The sequence below is a fragment of the Thunnus maccoyii genome, chromosome 6 (assembly GCF_910596095.1).
Source record: "Thunnus maccoyii chromosome 6, fThuMac1.1, whole genome shotgun sequence".
NCBI lineage: Eukaryota > Metazoa > Chordata > Actinopteri > Scombriformes > Scombridae > Thunnus > Thunnus maccoyii.
The window spans coordinates 5,354,516-5,377,374 of record NC_056538.1 but is presented as its reverse complement, the minus strand read 5'-3'; the positions used below and the strand labels follow the sequence as shown (position 1 = coordinate 5,377,374).

General features: G+C 37.6%; 1 protein-coding gene across 4 annotated transcripts in view; it reads right to left on the bottom strand.

Moving 5' to 3' along the window:
• The window catches only part of lrrc75a (leucine rich repeat containing 75A), a 59,351-nt gene that overhangs the window by 15,505 nt on the left and 20,987 nt on the right, over positions 1 to 22,859 (bottom strand). For all 4 annotated transcript variants that reach the window (XM_042413691.1, XM_042413692.1, XM_042413694.1 and 1 more), the window contains one exon: positions 9,843 to 9,955. In XM_042413691.1, coding sequence (XP_042269625.1) covers positions 9,843 to 9,955 — 113 coding nt within the window. The remainder of the gene's footprint in view (positions 1 to 9,842; positions 9,956 to 22,859) is intronic.

Here is a 22,859-nt window from a genome sequence, read left to right as displayed (position 1 = left end):
CCACTACACCATATAGAGACATAAGGTACTTTCAAAAATTCATTTTTTTCTTCTAAGCCTTGTGAGAGGCGATCATTAAAATTTATCAAAAGCATAATCCGCCTGAATCACCTTTTCTACTGAATCTTTTATCATCTCCTACTCTGCAGCATCACCAGTGCTTCTCTCACAATCTCATACATGTTTAGAAATGGGTGTTTCATTGTTTTCTCCAGGTTTCCTCTGTGTGCTTGTACTGCTGCCACCCCATATAAAGGGCAGAAGATGGTATTTAGCATTGGAAACTTTTAAAGGGATATTAAACAAAGCAGGTTGGCAGGCACAAAAAAGTATGTGCACAAAAAGGTGATATTTATTAATTGGGAAATTCGGCAAAAATAACTTAAGCCAAAGCAAACAAACAATAAAATCTGCAGCCTCACAGCAAGCTGCCACCAGCTCTTCCATACTGACCACTGAATGGTAATTGACCTTCTCACCTAACTGGAACCTACCACCTACTCAGGTAAGTATGGGGGTGAGCTAAACAGATACTAGACTTTCAAAGCACACAGAACACCACACAATTATGAACACTGGATCGTTCTGTTACTGCTAACAATCACAGTCTACTCTAAGCACACAGTTAATAAATGCACAAAGTTCAACCAAATGTCATTTACTACAGAACAATTTTACCTTTCTTCTCACATCCTAAAAATGTCCAGTCTTTCACTGCCAAGAGGACCTAATGATATAAACCTGTTTGCAGTCTCCCTGATTGAGCAGCTGATCTACCCCCAACAACACAAGCAGAACGACTGAAAGAACATACAGAGTGGGCTGACCCTTCTACCAGATCATAAACCTGTAAACAAAGATAAACACACATATCAACCGATGTATTCAATTATCAAAAAAACCTAACCGACTAATGAACGGAAACACTTGACTGAAATAATGATGATTTAACACACAAAACAATGATAATGTTGGGGAACAGGGCCCAAAGAGAGAAGAGCTATTGTAAAGCCAGCAACGGCATTGCGGGTAACACTTGCTGAGCTAACTATGCTGTCCAGTGAGGGAAAGCAGAGGTGGATTATTTGGGACCTGATAGGGAGGGCAGAGAGAATGACTCAGAGGACAAGTCAAGGAAAGAGAAAAAAAAAAGATTTGGATTAAATTGAGAATTTAAATCCGAGTGCTTTTGAAGTGTTCGGATTCATTTTAAAATCCATTCATTCCAATTCATTATCTCCAAATTGGTTAGTTATAGTCTGTATTAATATTTAAAGACTGAAGTTCACCTTCCTATCTCAAATAATTTTGACAACTGCGAGCATGTGGACAGCTAAAATTCATCCTTTTTCAAACTGAGGATACATATTATTTAAGCTGTTGCTTTTATGTACAATAATAGAGGTCTGTCAGGTCTCTTCTCTTCACTCTGTGGATACCAGTGTACTTTTCTTTTCCCCATCGATAGCATTTCAAACAGAAAAACTGAAATGATATCTAGATATTTGCAATCCAACAACAGAGTTTGACATTAGAAAATGCTGCAGTTATCTACATTACCAGGAAACAGAAAGAACAAGGGCTCTTTTCTGCAGCATGGTGTCCAACACCATACAAGGGTAAATCCATCGTAGATGAGGCAGAGAAACCAATTTCTACTCCCACAAGAGGAAAACAAATGGCCAGAGTGCTATGCAGCCAGTAAAGGGTGGGGGTGAGGAGTAAAGGAGAAACAAAGAACTCATTAACTAAAATAGATGTTCTGACTGCTGTTACAAAAGCTTGAAATGAAAGTGATACAATTTCAAGATGAATGAATACTGACACAAAATACCCAGGAGACATTTCTCCTTTCTTGTCTTAAAAGAGTGAAAACCTACAGCCTCGTAATGACAGCTGAGACATTCAAAGTTATCCACAGTGGCTATATACTTCATAACATTTGTTTACTTGTGTATTGAGGGCCAATAAATGCTAAAGCCCACTGGGCTAGACTGATTTGGATAGATTTAGAAAATGGTAAAATTAGTTTTAAATATTGATTTTGATTTTAACTGTCAATAATATTGTAAATTATTAATTGTGATGAAAACTAACAGCATGTAAGTCTGATTTATTTAAAGCAGTATTAATTGTTTTTTGGTTGCTTGGGGGCAGTGGAACAAGCTGTTAGTTCAAGCTTAGTGGTCTCCAACCCCTGAGGGAAATATCTGTCTCTGTAGCTGCTTAATGCTCCACTATGTTCACCAGCTAGTTGCTAATTTTTTCTGTCTGCTGTGCAGGTCACGTTCAGTGGGTTTATTGGAGCTTTTTGCTGAAAACAGCTGCCTGCTGTTGCTGGAAATGAGGTTGATGAGAGCTGTGAGAGTGAATCATAACAGTGAAGTTGCGGACTGTTGAACCAAAATAATGAGCTGAAATATGGTAAAATGCTCCATAAAGCTTATGGGAAATACAGAATCAAATGACAACTCCATGGGTTGGTCACTACAAGCAATCTCTTTCACATTACAGTGATGTTATAAAAATATTGACATGGATATAACTTGATTCTGGGTGGAGGAGAAGTTTTATGCCTACCATAGAAAGGAATTCAATTCTTTGTGGTTTGTGGAATGTCTGAATAAGAGATTATATTGCACAATCAAAATGACCAATGAAAAGGAATTTTATTTGTTGTTAAGAAGCTGCTGCATGCTTTCATCAAAAAAATTACACAAATAACTTCCCTTAGACACAGTCTTCTTCAACTGCTGATCAGTGGTGAGCTTCATAACAAAAGCAGCAGTGATTGAGTGTGAAAGGGTGCAAGATGGAAAATCAATGACTTCCTACAGACAGGAAAATGGGTTAGAAATAAGCAATTCTACATTTCCAATAACTGCTTTTTGCCTGCTTTTCTCTCTGCAGGGGTTTCTGTCAAATGGTACAGAATATCAAATATTTGTTGGTGTTAAGCCATCAGTTGCTTCAAATTAAAACTGTGGCCCATAGCAGTCAAACCCTATATTGATTTTTCATGTCCTTTACTGCCACACAGACACAAAGATTTAAATTTATATTAGGGCAAATATCCCTGTTTGTTTTTGCCTGCTGGTGAGATGACACAGATGAGGGAAATGAAGGGGCAAAAAAGAGCAGAGAGAGGCACAGATATCCTGAGTCAACACTCCACTTCTCTCTCTACTGGCTGTCAGCGCACAGGTGGGAAGCAGCCAATAAATCTGTTGGTGTGACAGCAACAGCCAGCCAGTCAGCAGGCGGCAGACATGCCGAAAGGTTGGCACACAGACGGGTACAGAGACAGACAGGCAGACAGGTCGGGGGGGTGGGGGGGTCTTAGGCAGTGACCTCATTTAGGATGCTAGTGGCCTAAGAGTAGAAGCTCTTCCTGATCCTCTCAGTGCTGGCCTGCTATTGTGGAGCACAATAGTTTTATCAGTGTTTGAATGTTTGAACTTAAACTCAGTTGTAGTAAACTAGAATTAACCTTTAAGATAAATAGAATTACAATATGAAATAGCTGGATTTGTAATGCAGCCATCGATTGTGATTATCTAATGATGATACTGGGGGTAATATGTTGGTGTGAGCTTGAGACCTGTTGAGTTTTTCTTGTTTCCATCTGCTTCTCTGTTTCCTGGCACAACCCCACCCACCCCCACACAACCATGAATTCAATCAAACACAGCTGACAGGCAAATCAATCAAATTCTTTCTTAAAGAGAAATGTCTTGTCCCAATGTTGCTAAAAAGTAACCCTGCCCTCAGAATATATGCTGTCACATTGTTTACCTCACATTTTTTTCTGCAGGGTCCCAGACCTCGGTTGTAAAGCAGAGAGGAGTCCAGGTCTGCTGGCTGCTCCACATATTCAGCTCTGCAGCTGCCTCATTTCAAACCACTGAGCAGACTTGTTGAGTACATTGAAAGGAGCTGTTGTTAAGCAGCCAGACAATGAACAGTAATCCTTGTTAATCTTTCTTTTTTTCTCTCCGCAACTCACAACCACAGTTACTCTTGTTTTACAGACAATAACAAAGTGCCAGCCAATTGATTTACATTTTATACACGCTTTCCTAAACAGCAACAATGTCCATTTTCATTGCTACAGTGTCATTTTTCTGATTGGGATCGCTGAGATCTCAGATAAAAAGTTACAGATCAGATCCAGAGCTGCCAGGCCCAGCTGGACCTGATCACACCCCCTTCTCGGTCCAATACACTCTTAGCAGGAAATGTGATGTAAGACCTGAACCTGGGGATCTGAAAGCAAACTTATCCAAAGGAGACAAATTATAGTGCAGTTTGTTTTCCAGAAGAGAGATTTTTCTATGAAGGATCACCAACTTTCTTGACTCTTTCTGCTTTTGCAACTATTTAACTACTCACAAAAAAATCAAAGCCTTTCATAAAGGGCCAGTGTAAGATAAATAAGAAGTTTCCTGGACTACGAATCATGCAAAGTTACTCTAGTGGAGTCCCAGAATAAAAATATAGAGCAGGAAATGAGCATAACAGGCCCCCTTTAACTAAAAATTTGCAGGTGAATACAAACATAAAAACTGAATAATATCACATGATTGGCCTGATGGAGGTTCTATTGAGCCAAACAGAATATGCTCTGTTTGTCCTCTTTTTTCGATGGTATGTCATAAAACCTTTTTGAAAGGTTAAAAGGCACCTTGTGTTGCTGTATTCACTGTGTTAGAATTTTACTCAGGTTAAATACAAACCACACAGTAAAGGCTCAAAAAAAGCATATTTCAGTTGCTACAGTCAATGATTGTGATGACTTTAAAACCTGAGATCTGTACAGTGCACAGTCTACAGCATTATTTGTTGCACACACACACTGAAACAGAGACAGGTGTTTTTCATTAAATCACAATTTATCCTTGTAACTAATGGTACAGGAGGTTACTGTATGATGTGTGTTAGGAGGTTAAAGATGACAAAAGACCAATTTACCCTCAGATTATGAAATACACACTTACAGTTATAGATAGACCCTCAGGACATTTGTCATAGTGAGATGCCAATATCTGTTTCAGCTCCTGCAGACTTAATTAAAAATCTGTCTTCCAATCTGTTGCCCATTTTATATCTCAACATTATGACTAATATGTAGACAATAGACAATTATTCATTGTGCAGTTTGGTATGCTCACTAACACTGTTTACACTAGTACAATTTATTTATCATCTTGTACTTTTTCACTTGCTTGTTCTTAGGAGGTTATACTAGCTTCAAATGACATTTGAAGTATTTTCAACATGTAGAGTGTATTTCAGCCACCCATTATAGCAGTAAATACAAAGCATCAGTGTTTTTTGATACTACCAATAGAAGTCACCAAAATTAGAAATGCTCAAATCCTTCATATAGGGCCTTTATAATGTCACATAAAATACATAAAACTTTTTCAATAATGCAGAAAACATGACAAACAGCTGTCTGTTCCTTCTAATTCATTGCTGCTATCTCAAAGAAAATCAGTATTAACTTCTTGATTCAGCTGGCTGGTGATATTCAAAGCTTTTCAGCTGCATAGTGGTTAAAGCTCTAAGAAGTGGCTTTTTGGAATATGAAAAGACTATTTTAAGACTGTTTAGTTGGCTCGCCATCTGCTAACATGACATTCTGAGAGGGTGCATTGTAAAAATAACCTGGGTTCAAAACTCCCTCCTATGTCTAGTTTTTTCAGGATGATTACTGTGAAAAATCACATTTAATTGTCTAATCCTCAAATGTAAGAAGAGTCCATGTTTCCCAATGTTTCCAGGAAAATATTTTGTATTATATTCAGGTCCATATATTGAGTGTTAAATCTGTTGAACATTGGACTCACAATACTCTCTTTAGTCACATACTAAGTCTATGTTGTTGAACAGATTTGGGAAGAAATCAATTTTGATGCAACTTTGACTGTTAGTGATAAATGTTTGGAGTAAATAATGCAATCTAGTGGAAATACTGACTATACTTGGCTAGATCCAAGGAATCCACATGATAAGAATACTGAAGTCAATTTGTCCGGTATGGACCAAAATATAAACATGCTTGTTATAGTCAACCATCTAGCTCAGTGGTTCCCAACCTTCTTTGTCTGATGTACCATCACATCTGTCAGATGAGCTCATCCCTTCATTGACATCACCTGTAATGTGCCAAATATGCTCATTTCAGCTGGTTTTACAGTGGATGTCAAGTAACACTACATGAGTGGATATTGTTACAATAATTTTTTCATAGAATTGCATTGTCACTGTTGAGGTTTGGTCAAGTTTGCATTCCTACAACAACAACTTGAACCTGCAAAAGGACCCTTTAACCATTTATCCACCACTAGCTAACTATTTTAACTGTTTATCCATCAGTCTTAGCTAGCTATTTCAACTTACTCTTAGCAAGCTATTTCACCTGTATATTAATTAATCTTAGGTAACTAATTCAAATGTTTACTAATTATGTTTAGCTAACTATTTCACCATCTACTAATTTTGAATACTCATTTAAAGTGTTTAACCATTGCATTTTAAGGACTCTTTAAAGTTTATCCATTACTTTTAGCTAACCATTTCCACTTTGCTGCTCACTTTTCACGATTAGTTTTCATACAGGCTCTTTGAAAACATGGCTTTGTGGTGTTACAGCTGACCCAGGTTGGTGGGAAGTATGTACTGCACAATTAACTTACTAAAAATCAGCATCACACCAATTTGTAATCCCAATTGTATGTGTATTTTCCTCCTAAACACAGATATGTCTTTTCAATCAAAACTATTTTTAAATGCCTCTATCAGTGCTGCCAACTTAGTGACTTTGTCGCTAGCTTTAGCGACTTTTTCTCAAAAAAGTGGCCAGCGACATATCTAACAACTTTTTGGACACACCTTGTCTCCTCTTCTTGAAGGAAGTCGCCAGTATTTCTCAGTGAATGAGAGCTGATTTGGCTCTCTAGATTGACTGTGGGACAGAGCAGCAGCAAGTTCAGTGGACTAATCATCAGCCAGACAGAGTCATGAATAAGCTATGAATGTGTGTACCTAATGACCAATCACTAATCCACATTGTTTTTATTCTTAATGATTTAACTTTACTATCTAAGTTTGATTTTGTTTTGTCAAAATAGACAGAGTTAACGATAGTGAATTTATTCCAATGCATGATTGCCTCTCTATTCAGATACGTCAGTTAGAGTTGATACAACCTGCATAAATATTATTTGGTAGATTTAGATGCACATTGAGGAGCTGCTTGAAAAAAATAACTAATGACATAGCTAGTTTCAGTCAGTTTAGTCTAATTTAACTTAATTTTCTTTAGATTTTTTAAAATCTTGTATATAATCTATGTATATAATTATGTAATGATGTCACAGATATGTAAATTAGCATGCAACATCATCTAGTGACTTTTCCTTCAGGCTTTAGCTACTTCCCACTGAAAATAGTTGGCAACACTGGCCTCTATATTCTTTCCATGTACCCCCTAGCAACGGCAGAATTACCCCCTGGGGTAAATGTACCCTTGTTTTGGGAATCACTGAAAATCAGTGTAATTTTTGTAGTCTTAGTAGTTGGGTAACACAAGAAGCCACAAAACAATCCAAAACTGTAATGGACAACTGAGCGGATCGTCAGTGTTTGGTGCCTTTGCAGTTTATCAAATGTTTGTCACCTTTCTTCATTGACTCCAGGAGGGGCTGACATAATTTTTCATGGAGATATGTGTGTGTGTGTGTGTGTGTGTGTGAGGGCGTTAATGGTGTGTGTTTCATGCAAAAGGATGATTCAATCTCATCTCTTGCCCTGCGATGCAGAGTAAATGAGCCCTGTCTCTTCTCTAGCTAATCACTCTGACTGGAGTTCATGACAGCCTGAAGTGCCGACTGCAACACTGCTTTGATTAAATCCCCTTCACCAGTACAGAATTACTTAAGATAATTATCAAACTCATTCTCGTCTGCAGCTATCATTTATTTCCATTATAGGTAAAGACATTGCATCTAAAGCTGAGCGCTGAGCAAAGTATTCTATAAGACAAAACCAATCTATCAGTTTTGTTTACTGTGAAGTCATTGACACCTGGGATCCAATGTACACATACTGAAGAATTATTTTCCCGATACAAACCCCCTCTACATTATTTGTCTGCAAATGGTCTGTTTTGTTGAGGGTGTGACACCTGGTGTTCATGCTGACACCTGAGGAGGAGAGACTTTCATTTCTTACTGTTGCTCCTTTCACACAGCAGTGGGAATCCTCTCTCGAAATGTATCCTGCTACAATGTCGTTTTGATACCTTCTGCTCCCACCAGGATGCATTTTATAGCAGGTCTAAATGTTTCCATGTTAGATTTAGGTTGCAGTGAATGGAAGAGAAATAAAGCCTTTAAATCCTTTTTATAATAAAATTTGATATGTTTCTATGTGTTAGAATGTTTTATTACTTTTTTATTGATATGGTTGATATATTTCAGTTACCTTACTTCTTCATTTAAAACCACCACAAAATATGAATATTATGCTGTAAAGGACATCAGGTGAAATCTGATGGCTATGTCTACAAATGAAGAAAAATATTTACTCAGATATACATGTACTCCTAATTGTTATGTCTGTTCTTTCCTTCTCTGAAATGTCAGATAGATGAGAGTCCTAAAACTGAAAAATAACTTAATCCAAATGTCTCATTCACCAAAATCTAAGTGTTCTGAGGCACGTCATTTACTCTTCTCTCCAACATTTTTCTCTGCCAGCAAATTTCACTTAGACTGTCAATTGACACAGTAAGAGTTGAAAATTAAGATGCCTGCAATATCAAAATGTGTCTCACTTTAATTTCTAAATTTCTAACTTTAAAAGTGTAAAGAGATTCAAAACCTCTCATTTCCTTTCATTCATTGCACATATTGCTTTCCACTTCTTTCTTGGTCGTGGAAAGTTATAATTAATGTAATCTACTTTTTAATTTGTTTGCTAATATTGCACGTGATAATTCATGACAATTAAAAAATAACAAATAAAAATTGTGCACCAGATGCACCAGAGAGCAGAGGAATGAAATTCTAGCAAAGACCAATAAAACCATCAAGTAAAACAGCTTTTTCTTTTTTCTCCTGAGTGATAGCCAGTGGATTTACATTTATGGATACTCTATCTGTGTTATGCCTTAACCCAAGAAATAAATTCAATTAAGCCGTCAGATGCTTTCAAAGTGCTCTTTTGCCAGTGGAATACGGTGCTCTGCGTACATGAAAAGATGCCCTTTTGACATAGAGCTTAGTTTAATCATTATTTGCTTGCTATGCTTTACAGACCTGGTGAAACACGGCTTGGTCGCTTATAGTTGCTTTTGATGGCTGATTTGCATATTGTGTAACACTGCTGCATATATCAAATCCATCCAAATTTCCATTTTCATTTGGCTGCAGACCTTCAAAATGAGGTTTCTACATAATGTAGCTGCAAAGAGGAAAAATCACAGAGAAAGGTGGCAGTCTAACACAGGTTCAGATTTTTGATAAGTTTTGAATGTCACACTGAAATACAAATTAAATAATACAAACAGATACAATTAAGGTAACAATGCAGATTTAAAAAGATGGATGACAAACAAGGAGAGGGATACTAAAAGGCTAACAGAGAGAGAGAAGGATAGACAGAAGGAACTGGTTTCATTTCCAACTGTGAGAGTGAGAAAATAAAGAGGGACATCAGTGGAAGTCTCCATGGCATCCAAAGGGGCAGCAGATGATGACACACTGGTGACACACTGAGATGTTAACAAACACAGCGACATACTATACCATTGCCACACACACATAGAGGCTCACCAGGCCTGAGGTTTCCTCTTGAGCAGGCCTTGTCTCCTCCACTGAGAGTGGGGGCTGAGATGGTAGGTCAGCTGACGACAAACCTTCTCCATCGCCCCGAGAGAGTCGCCCTCCTATTGGACACACAGAGACAAAGAGACACACAGACTATCAACTCAATTACAGAGCAGCTGATGAGGAAAACCTTCAGGTGGCCATATTGCAAGTCTTCAGCACTACAGGAGCTGTGATGAGAACAGCTGGTTGTAAACTTGCAACTTTTTAACTGAGCAAAAGTATACATGATTAATTTCTGTGTTGGACTTTCTACTGTTAGCCTTCATCTGACTGATGTAATATTGAGCTTGTTAGCTAGGTAACCAAGGTATCTTTTTATAAACACAGACTTGTTGGCACATTTGCCAACAAGTCTAGAGGTCTTCTATATACAAATCTGACAATAGGTTGAGTATGTAGTACATTCATGCTGAAAAATTATCATATTATATAAGTACATCTAAAAATACCAGACCACCTGACATTCAACAGGAGGCCAGAGAATGTAAATGAATGCTAATGTTGCTGCTTGTCAGTGGCTGGATGTAAAATCAGGCGACTGCTTGGCAGCGAATCAGAGCGTAATGAATTCAAAACGCTTTGTCGTAAACAACGTAAACAATAGACATAGATGCTGAATTCACTCAAAAGTGACCCAGAAATAAACTGATTCACTCTGTAGATTGTAAAATCAGTTTTTTCAACACTGTAATCTTTAGCTTCTGCTGCTGTTAGCCATGCATGACTGAATTTTAAGCTCTGTGATTGGCTGATTCTTCCTGAAATACACCTTAGGAGTTGTAGTTAACTTCTACCCCAAATTTGGATTTTAGCACCTTTCAGCTCTTTGTTTTGGTTTTCACGGCCTGCAGCTTTACTACTTAGATTTACTCTCTTAGATCGCTCTCATCAACCTTGTTTCCAGTCACAGCAGGCAGCTGTACACTCCCTGCCCTGCACCAAACCACTGACAGACAAAGCTTGCAAACAGCCAACAAGCAACACAGGAGATAAAGGACTTTCTAGGGAACTGTATGTGAGACAACAAACCCCAACAAAGCCAAATTTAATTGATTAATCATGTAAATGTAAAATCTTGATAGATTATTGTCTATATCATGCATCACTCATCCCTTATTTAGATATTGTATGGTAAGATCATCACCCCAGGCTACTCTGGAAAAGAGCAACAAGTCATAGGTAATCAATTGATTTAATAAGTGCAATTTAGAGGATTTATTGTACACTTGGCCTTTCTCAAGGTATGAACAAAAGGAGGTGGAAATGCACGTGGCACAACAAAATCATTCCATGGAGCTTCATGTTCAGTCATCCATCGATCATTCAGCACATAGGCCAACAAAAAAAGAAAAATCCAATGTAAGCAAGTAGTGACAGGTACATATTTTGTATACAGGTATGTAATGTGTATTTGGCTTTGACGCTGTCAGCCAGAGTTGCAGAGTTGTACACACAGGGGAGTGGGAAAGGTGGACGCAACATTATCACAGAATAAGACGGAGCAGTGAAGTGTTGCAGCAGTAACAGACAGCAATAAGATACATGGATATAATTAAAGGATTTGAGGACCACTGGAGCAAAGAATTAGCAAACACGCCTTCTGCCGACGTCAACTTTCTGATATGACAGGACACACACACAAACACACACACACACACACACACACACACATTTGCTTAGGTCACTTTTGGGGACATTACCTAGACATACATAACCACTACTTACCTAAACCTAACCTTTACCTTAATCTTAACCACTAACCCAAAAATCAGCTTTTTCTCAACTGGGGACATGGCTTTTGTCCTCAATTGGACAAGCTGTACCCAATTAACTTTAGTCTGAAATTTGTCCCTGAAAGTGGCCTACGACAGACCATCACACATACACACACACACACACACACACACACACACACACACACACACACACACACACACACACACACACACACGATGAGGCCGGGGAATTGAATGCTACGCACTGTGTTGATTGGCTAAGTCTGTAATCGCTCTCTATTTGCTGCCTAGTGTGCTACATTACATTCACTTTGTGCCATTACGTTTGAAGAGTACATTCACACACTCAAACATTCATACAATGGGATGAGAAATGTTAGCATGTACACTTCTTTTCTACTATGAAAGAAGGTACCCTGGCACCTCAAGTGACAGATGTGTAAATTACAGTTATGTGACATTACATCTCTTGGTTGTGACGCAAAATGATGATGAAACATAAATGTTCAACATCTCAATTTACTGCTTTGTGTAGAGTCCCTACTGAGCTTCCATCACAGTGAACGAAGGAAGCAATTTCAGACACAGCTTCACAGTTACTGATGCACCGCCTCAGCTGTACCCATCTGCCTCAATGTCACCACAACCCTCTGCTGTACCGTCACTGCATGTGTGTGTGTGTGTCTGTTTATGAGGCTTCGACCAATTACAATACATTTATTCAGGTGGTGAGTCAGGGTTGCAGGTCCCCTGTATCCAGTCTAAAACAGATGGTGAGTGGGAGAAGTGATATAAACAAAGACATTCAGTGTTCCCTAAACTGTGAGGTACAACACTGTGTTATTCAGGCCAGTGTGTGTATTTCGGGCCAGCTTGGTAAAATACTGAAGGGTAAAAGTTGAATAGTAAAGCAGAAAATCAATTTTCTAGCAGAAAGCATTTGTGAAAGTCGATGAATGGATAGCAGAGAAAAAGTTCTTCCACTTCTTTTGCTGCCAAATGAATTTCAAACTAAATGAAGTGATAATGATTCCCACTGAGTCAGAAGTTGCAAAAAAGTTGAGGAAAAGTATTTTTGATGTAAACTCACATTTTTAGATTCATAGCAAAGAGCTATTTTTCATATTTCTGGTCTCTGTACTCTACCCTGCTGCCCATTTCCACACTCAGTGAAGACAATGAAACTTATTTATCTTTCTTTTATTTATATGCTTTCACTAATCCATATTTCATATAAACAATGAAGGTGAATCTGAAAGGGGGTGCTAGTTGTGACAAACCCAAAGATAATTATCACCCAACTCTGCAGTTCCTCTTAGCTCTATGAAAAAAGAATAAAAGCTTTTTAATGTACTGAGTCTACATAGTCCAATAAATCTAAGATAAGTCTGATATTATTGCTAATATGACGACCTTTAATAAAACCTGACTGTGCTTCAGCAACAATACGATTAAGTCTTGTCTTTAGTCTGCTCCACATAAGCCATCGCCAAGATTTTATAATCAATAGTTAGAAGAGTAATAGTCTGCCAATTATCTATTCATAAAATGACCATCAGTATCTGGCAATTTTCCCTTTTTCATTGAGAAAAGAGCTGTTTTAATTTCATTTATTGTCAGATCGGAATCACAGAGTATTTCAAGGTCCTCATCAATAACACAAATATGTTTTCCTACTGATAGAACTTTCACAGGAACAATCACTGAATTCAGATGTACACAAATTACCATAAAAGGAAATTGGAAATTAATTTGAACTTTTTCACATGGACATACACTGATGTGAAGCACCTTTATGGCATCTTTACTTGTCAAAGCAGGAACAGCACTGATGTAATTAATAATATTAACAATGACTTCCTTCCACAGTTTTGTGCTGCGCCAAAGTAGCCAATTAAAAAATCAGTGAATACAGGTTCAACAAATTTTGGTTTTGTTCTGGCATTAGTGGTGTAACTGAACGTAGTTGATCCGTGTTTTGGAGAGCAACGACCAAACCAGCATCAAATGTGTTCGAAGTGACATCTGCAGGTATGTTTACATGCTGTTTAATGTGCTGTAGCTGAGCAGATTGTTAGCTAGCTAGCTGCTAACTGACATTAACAGTGCACTTTTCCCGGTGAATGTTTGTTTGGTGGCTCCTTCCTACACAGGCTGTTGTTTCATTCACTACCATGTTTAAAAAGTTTAAAAAGTTCCTTACTTAAAGTGTTTTACAGAATAAATGGAAAGCTAAGTAATATTTGTCTCCCTTTTTTTTTTTTCTGAAAAATGATCTGATCCATGACTCAAAACCATGATACAATCCGAACCATGATTTTTGTGATCTTTTGCACCCCTATCTGGCATGGATCTAGGGATGGCAATGTCAATCCACCACTTTGGTCCGGCCTGAAATATCTCAACAACTATTAGATGGATTGTCATTAAATTTTGTACAGATACTCATAGACCCCAGAGGATGATTCCTGATGATTCTGGTGATTTCTGCTTGTGCCATCATAAGATTCACATTTGTGGCTTTAAGTGAAATGTCTCAACTTCTGTTGGATAAATTGTCATGAAATTTTGAACACACATTCATGTTATCTTCACGGTGAATTGTAATGACTTTGTTGATACCTTCAGTTTTGGCACCATCATCAGGTCAAAATTTGTCCAATAGGCTACTTTGGTTTATCACCAAATACCAATAACTCCCATCAACTGTATTTGCAGTTAGTGCAAATTAGCCATTGTTACCATGCTAGCATGCTAAACTACGATGGTGAACACGGTAAACATACATGCTTAACATCAGCGTGTTAGTATTATCATTGTGAGAATGTTAGCACGCTGACATTAGTATTTAGTTCAAAGCACTGCTGTGTGTAAGTGCAGAGCTACTAGCATAGCTTGTTAAGCTCTGGATGCATTTATTAATTTGCTCTATTCTAATTTATATGCATTTTTTTCTTTGCAAGATCCAATAATTATCCAATAATTATTTGTTACAGCAGGTCATAACCCTTCCACACTGTTCACTTCCTACAACAGATCAACAATGTGTCCATTACACTATAATGTATTTGTTTTTGGATACATTCAGACATATTTATCTTTATAATTCCTATAAGCTTAATTTATCTTTTTCTGTTTTCTTTCTTTTTAAATTTGTATTGACACTGTACTAAAACAAGTTCCTTGAAGCCATTAACTTGTCAACACATTTTCTTATTCTGATGCAATGAATAAGAATGAATCCTGTAAAGTCTTTCTGCTGTTTCACATTTCACATGACATGGTTCCTTTAAGGGTTGAGAAAGTCCTGTCACTCCTGCTCTGATGAAAACCTTTTAGAGGCCATTGTATAAACTCAAATATGCACAGATGTCGTGCTAGAAACACAATGCCCTAGTTTCTGACAAGCTAACATTTTGTAGATGCCAGGTTTTCATTAGACAAAGATATTATATTTCTCTATATGCTCACATAATTGGAATTTCTAGTTTGCATTAACATCCGATCGAGACACATTTGAAAGGCTGATATTCAACCAACAAAAGATATTTTATTTTTTCAACATTCTGCAGTTGTTGTTTATTTGTGTAGTCTTCGTTGAGATGTATTGATGTTTTGTACCAACACTCTTGGTAATGTACAGTAAGAGTGGTCTCATCATGTCAATAAAGCTGTGTGAATTGAATTGTGCTGAAATGAATGAGACAGAGAGCTCAGGTTGATGAAAACAGCAGCAGCATCTGGCTGGAGCCTCGTCGCTTCACTGTGGCCTTCTCTACATTATACTGCATCCAGCTCTCTTTTCTCTCATCCTTTTCCTTTTTTCTCTTTGGCCTTAACTCCCTCTGTTTCTTTGCTTTTCTGTCTCCTTCATTCTCTGATGTCCTTCCCTGTCATATTCCTCCCCCTTCTCTCCCTCTCGTTACATTATTGATACACAACACATCTATGAATCTTTACAGTCTCGGGAGAACGTATGACCTCTCCTCTTTCTCCCTCTCCTATTTCCCTATGCCTCCATCTCTCTCTCGCTCTCTCTTATTTATCTGTCTTTTTCATCTCTATTCCTTCCCCTCAGGGAAGCCTGCTGATAAAGTTAGCTTATAAAGTACAAATGGAACCATTACTTTAGTCCTATTTTTCACTGCATGCCCTGCATGCTCTGGTAAATTACTGCTAAACTGTCCCTCCATTCTGCAGATAAATTGTTTGGATAATTCAATCTCTTTTCAGCGGTCAGGTGGTGCAGGTGAAAGACACACAGACTGTTGGCTGCTTTTACAGCATCTGAGGAAGGAATCACTTCACTCTACATGTTTGAACCTGTAAACCATAGGTGGGTTTTTAATAAGAGTCTAATTCAGTATTTTTACACTCAAACCCTACAGAACAGAAAAATTAAATAAAAATAAATGACTGTATTTGCTTTCCAGAATTGTATTTCTGGTAATATACATAATGTCCTGGAGCAGTGTTTAGACCTTAATGTATGGAAATAATATCTCAACAAAAGGAAAAACAAAGTAAAAGCTAACCCTAAACAAAAACTATAATTAAATGTATTCAAAAAATTAAAAACTTAAACGCACAATATGTAATTTCTGCTGCTAGGGGTCTCTGAATCAAAATAATAAAAAAGACAGAGTTTCATGCTGTTGTGAAGTAGTGTGGGATCATGGGAGATGTTATCCTCATTGTTAAACAATCAGCTTCTCCTGTTTAGGATTCTTTCAGTGTTCATCGTTCAGGAGGTTTTTACTGAGAGCAAAATTATGACTAAACAATGACTAAAATCCTTCATCTGGTTAAAAGATGTACTTAAAAACAACCAAGATCTAACAAGTTTATCATAAAAATATGGCTTAAAACTGAATAAAAGTCAATTTATGACAGTTTCTGGCGAACAACCACAACGCCGACATATTATTTTGTATGCGTATATTCTTCGATAGACGCCATTGTGGTGAAAAAACCACAACACTGACGCATGCGCACAAGATGATCATAATCTTGTGTGTGTATACTCTTTGGTAGAGCGGGTATGACCCCATTGACAGGCGACCAAATGAAATGGGCCATTACCTTGATTAAAATTACAGATTTCAATGGGTTTGAAAATTGTTGGAAACATTTGAGATGATGTAAGTATACATCAAAATATATAACATGTAGTCATTTTTAGACATTTTAATGTGGAATAGTTACATATTATAGCTTTAATGATAAAGATATATAAAGTTGTATGAAATGTTCAACTTAACTAGAACTGTTAGCTAGGCTTATGGTAAATGAGAAGAATAAGTTTAAGAATAATAATCACCAAATATACCAAAGTACTCACCAAATATGACAACTGCAGTAGTTTAAAGAGTGTTTTACTTTTAATTTATGCAACCAAAGACGTACATTATCAGTCACACTCACAACTGCAGTGAGCTGCTCAGGTTTACTAATGTAAGCTAACAGCTAGCAACAAACTGAAGCAGCAAATTTGGCAGTATACTTTGGCATATTAACGTACAAATACAAGTGTTTGGAACATAATAAGGATACGAACAGACTGCAAAGGAATGAATTATGCTGCAGGAGAGATTTGAGAAGTTTCTATGGACAATTTCATACAAAGTTTTCTGTCCCTTAGCACAAAGCTACAACACTTTCAGAGCCACATTTTCAAGTCTTGTAGTGAATGTTTGCTAATCAAAATAGAAAACATAGGTTTTCAGTTACATATTCCTTGAAGGATGTGTTTCAGTAGGATGTGCCCACATGAGTGACTAACTCCTAGATATTACTGTACATCTTCAAATTTTGGCTACTGTTGAATTTCCTCATGAAAATAACTAAAGACAGCTAAAATTATGTTGGTGTTTGATCAAAGGTCACTGTAGAAATTTTATGAGTACAGCATAAAAATAAAAAACATGACTAAAATTGGAAAAAAATCTTATAAGACGTATAAATCTCTCCAACTAGACCAGATTGCCTTTAGTTTTTTGTCAATTAAAACAAAAATCACCTAAAATGCAACTGAATCTAATACAATTTTGTCAAAAGATTGAATAAAATTAACACAGCTGTCAGCACTCATGAATCTTCAAGCCTGATCATGGTGACTCAAAAGTCAAACAAGATTTCAACAGAAGCAACAATAGCAACTTTGTCAGCATGAAGACGTTTTCTCTTAAAGGTACACCCCCTGTCAGTAAGTCATACTGCAGCTGGATGCACTGAGCAAAACTTGGGAGAGACTCAGCAGCCACACATTTCTCCATTCTCTGTCGTCAGGTTAGGCTAACCCATTGTTGCTAACTTTGGAGCTAACCTCTTTCACTTTTTCAGCAGTTGGGGAAATGACAGACGTGACTTTTCTTGGTCTTGAGAAGCTGCAGCATTTATTAACTGACACACTGTAGCCTGTACTGTACATTTACAGCCAGATTGACAACTTACTGCTCACTTTTCTGCTGCTCACTCTTTTGCTTAACCACTTACTCGCTACGCACACACATTACGCACTGCCCTATTCCTTGAAGGAGCTACACTACCAAGAGTTTCCCAGGCACAACACAGAGGTTGACTCACATTATGGAACAGCACTGCACAGAGGCTCCCAAATGCTATTGATTTCTGAATGAATGGGTGTATTGCGTTATTTTTGGCATTAAAAAAATATTTTTTTGGCTTGGCGGGCGTTCATGTTGGCCTAGTGACCTGCCAGGTCTGTACAATTATAGGGGAAACACTGTACTGCATTAACCTCCTTAGTTCAGTCAGTAGAATATACAAAAAAAAGAAAAATAAATGTAGTTTTGGCAGCCAGTTAATGTCATAAATACTCTTTCTGTTCTGCCATAAAACCGTAAAATATGGGGAAACACTGAATCCTGAATGCATGGAAATGGTCAAATTTCAAGCTTCAAAACAAAAGTGAAACTTTTTATACCAAGATTTCAAAAACACACATCTGTTGAACCCTTCTGTCCACTCTCCTGTCTTTCATGCTGCAGGTGCCATGCATTATCCTTTGGCCAATATTTCACTTCATTTAGCACTTTGAGAATGACAGTACAGTCTCTGATAGTTGAGCGTGAAAGATAAAGGAGCTCCAGCACAGACACAATGATGGAGAGGCTGAAGCACTATATGAGTGTGTGCATGTGTGTGTGTGTGTGAGAGAGAGAGAGACACCCCTGTCTGGGTGTTTGTCGCCAAAGCAGTGACTTATGAGTAATCGATAACTTTCCTGCCAGTATTCCTCATTACAAAAACACACGCACACTCACCTGCTAAGATGTCTTTTCATACTGAATAAGCATGTCCTGTGGTTCAGTTTAAATTGCATTGTGGCATCTATTCATCCAAAGCCTTTAAATCTTCCCCAGTAAATGGCATGTCTCCACTGGAATAGATATCTCACTGGGTCCGTCTCAGCTATTGACCTGGAATGTCACTATGAGCTTTGAGTGTGGCAAAGAACGAGGGAGAAAGGGGAAAAACTGTCCTCTATCACTAAGGTTAAAATGAAATCTGATAGATTTTCAAATTTAAGAATGTTTAGTGGAGTGCAATTGACATGATCTACTATAATGCCACTTCATCTTCTGTTTGAAGAGGTTACCTATGGCCCCATATACACTGCAGCTGATGTGTGTCTACTCAAAAATGTACCTACATGTCACAGCTATGGCAGCTACAGAGATACCACATGGGGAATGCAAGAACTGTGATTGGTCAGCTCAGGCTGCTTGTGTTTTCTCCACAGACTGGATGTAGCGAATTGTGATGTCACCCGCTGGTTTGCATGGGAGCCAGTTTGTGTTGCAGCTTATAGTCTGCCACATCTTTTCCGTTTGGAGCCAAGACCTCCAAATAAGGAGTGCGGGGTGTTGCCTTTTATGCTCTGGAAATATGCCCTGCCACCCTGTACTTCACACTTCAGCTAAAGTTAGCTACTTTAGCTAGATTGTGCTAACAGGGCAGGTATTGTAATCAAGTAACATTAAACTCACCGAAATATCGCGATAATAGTCCGACTCAGTGCGAGTCCCGGTGGCTGGAGAGAGTAGCAAGTGAGTGAATTGTCAATCACAGTTATCAATCAACGCCCACACAGCAGACATCAAAACTTCTATAAGTCTTCAAATCTTATTAACAGAGCAATGGGTCCCAGGGACGAAGAGGTGCCAGGGTGAAATCAGGCTTCTAAGAAAGTATTTGAAAGCAGGATAAATTAATTGTTAGTTGTTATCAACAAAATATTATTTAAAAAGCCAGCTTTATGCTTTAATTCTAACTGAATAGTCACACTGGTGAATTAAATCCTGTGAGCAACATATATTTCAGCTACATTACCTTCACAGTGATGAGAGCACTCTGATAAAGGCCGTGGGACTAAAATGCATTGATCATGGGTTAACTTAGAATTATGTGAAGCCAAATAAATGAATCACTTCTCTTTCATAAACTTCTTTTTGCTGCATTTCAAATCTGTTTTCCTTTTCACTACATTTTTTCAAAAAAGTACCAAACCCCACAATTTTTAATACTGAAAAATGGAAAAAGAACCTTCAGACTCTTATCCGTTTGCTTTCTATTTGATTGAATTAAGGCGGCTGTAACTGATGTTTTATGCTTGACAAAAGAAATGGATAAAATAAATAATAAAATTGATGATGCTTATAATTTAAATCAGACATCATATCAGGTGGTGGAACATGCTGACTGGCTCGTATCTGACATTAAATTAACAGCCAGTATCAACAGGGTCAAACACATACACACACAGACACAAACACTGTTTTTTGAGCCACATGAAGCCAATTGTTGGATTCATAGCAAAAGAAAAGTGGAGACACGGGTGGGTGGAATGACGCAGAAGATAAGTGAGAAATGGAGATTACTTAAAGGTGCAGGGAGGAGACAGAAGAGGTGTGAAACAGGGATGAAAAGCTAAGGATAATGGAGAGAAGAAGAGAAAATAAAAAGAGAGAAGACAGAGAGAAGTTCACTGCAGCTGCAGTGATAAAGCAGCGAAGCTTTCAGCTGCCACGAGTATAAATTCACAAGCCACCCTGCTTAGCTGGAGTCACACAGTAATGAATAGACCTTTCACACTTTGTATGCAGGCAGTTGTGCTGCTGTGTAACTGTGTGAGTGTAAGAGTGTGAGATCAAGAATAAAAGTGAAGAATATGAGAAAAAAAGTTAGTCTGTATTTGTGTGTGTGTTTGTGTGTGTTTGTGTACAGGTGTTTGCTTGAGTGTGATTTGTGTACATGCATGACCAAGTGTGTGTCTGTATATGAGTGTGCAGGGATGTTTATTAATAGTGAATTTGAATAAGGCAACTGCACTTATGGTATTGTGTTTGTCTTTGGCAGCGTGTGTGTGTGTGTGTTTAGTATAGACAAATCTGGGTTGTAGGCGGAAGTAGACAAACCACCATTACCCCAGTGGCACATCCACTGAAATGCATATAAATTAGGGCTGCAACTAACAACATTTTTTCCCAATATCATCATCAAATATCTTGTTTTGTCTGAGCAACAGTCCCAAAGAGACTATTATTATAATGTAAGACAAGAAAAAGCAGCCAATTCACCCATCTGAGAAGCTAGAACTGTCAAACGTCTGGCTTTTTTAAAAAACTTTTTTATGCAAAATAATACCGAACACTTGAGCTCAGGGAAAACATCCATAAATAAAATCAGAAATATATATGAAATGATAATAATAAAAACAAAAATAACAATACTAACAATAATAACAATAAAAAATAACTCATTGCCGTACATCCTGTTTCCCAGAATTTGGTTATTTCAGGGCATTTCCAGAATACATGACAAGTGTTTACTCTTTACCTTAAAGAATCTAATTAAATTCTTACTGGTAAATTCCCTCCAGGTCTGCAAATTAGTGGTTTGGTGAATCTTTGAATGGCTGGCATTTCTGCCTAAACAATGACTTAAATGATTGATTAATTATCAAAGTAGTTGCTGATGAATTTTATGTCAATCAACTAATCGATTAACTGACTAATCGTTGCAGCTCTAGTGTAAAGGATTTCATTTCTGGCACTTTTGCCAAGAAATCTGTCCAACAGATCATGTAGAACCGGTTACATGTTGAAAATATATTCATCAAATGCCAATAAAATAAAGGTATTAAAGGCAATATAAAAAAACATACAACTTTACAACTAAATTTAAAGTTGTAACTTAAACTTAAACAACACAAGCCTTTGCTCCATGAAATCAATTTAATTCCATAAAGCTCCATTAAATCCTCATGTTTTGATCACACTCTGAGCGGCATGCCAACAAAGGACCAACCAGGAGCTGCTAAAGACCAAGCAGTCTGACTACACAGGGCCAATGGTGAGCCACAAAAACTGTATCGTTTTCCTTTACCTACTTTCACAGTATCAAAGATGTGTCTTTGCACTAAACTGAATGGCTCAACAGGTGTGGTCAAGCTGGTGACAAGAGAGAAACCCATTAGAAGGTATGCGTTTAGTATTTCCTCTGTAATTTAGGGGTTTCAAGAATTTGAGTTAAACATGAACAGGAAGTCCCAACTTCCTGTTCTCACTTTCAATTGATAGAAGCTTCACTGTTTACTGACTGCTCTCCTACACCTGCACCGAGGCTGTATTAACTGTTAAGATACTGTTAACTCAGATTTACTTCTGCTGCTGCTTCATATTACTTTTCAGTCACAGGAAGGCTTTTATTGTGAAGCAACTATGGGTGATGCACCAGTATTTTTCATCAAAATTAGCTGCCATTGTAGCATATTGAAATATATTTACCCCAGAAAAAACAGGTGGAAAATTAGAATGATGGAAAACAATAGTTATAGCACATTTGTTTCATGTCATATCCTGTTATCTCCCTGCATTTCCAGCCTGCATCTCTACTGCTACTATCTAAATAAAGGCAAAATGCTAAAAACAATAAGTCAAAATAGTGAGATAGGAATTTAAAACATTCACTTTGTATCTCATTTTTTTTATTATTCTTTATCTTTTTGTGCTTTTTTGTTTTGTTTCCTGGCAAAAATGGGTTTTCATGACTATTGTTTATTAAAAAATTGGGTCTACACAACAACATTTGAAATGTTTTAAATATTGCAGGGAGGAATGGTAAAAGAAGAAACAGCCAGAGTAAGCTGGTTGAATAAAGAGCTGCAGGCGACAGCAGTCTCATTCTCCAGCAAACCTCC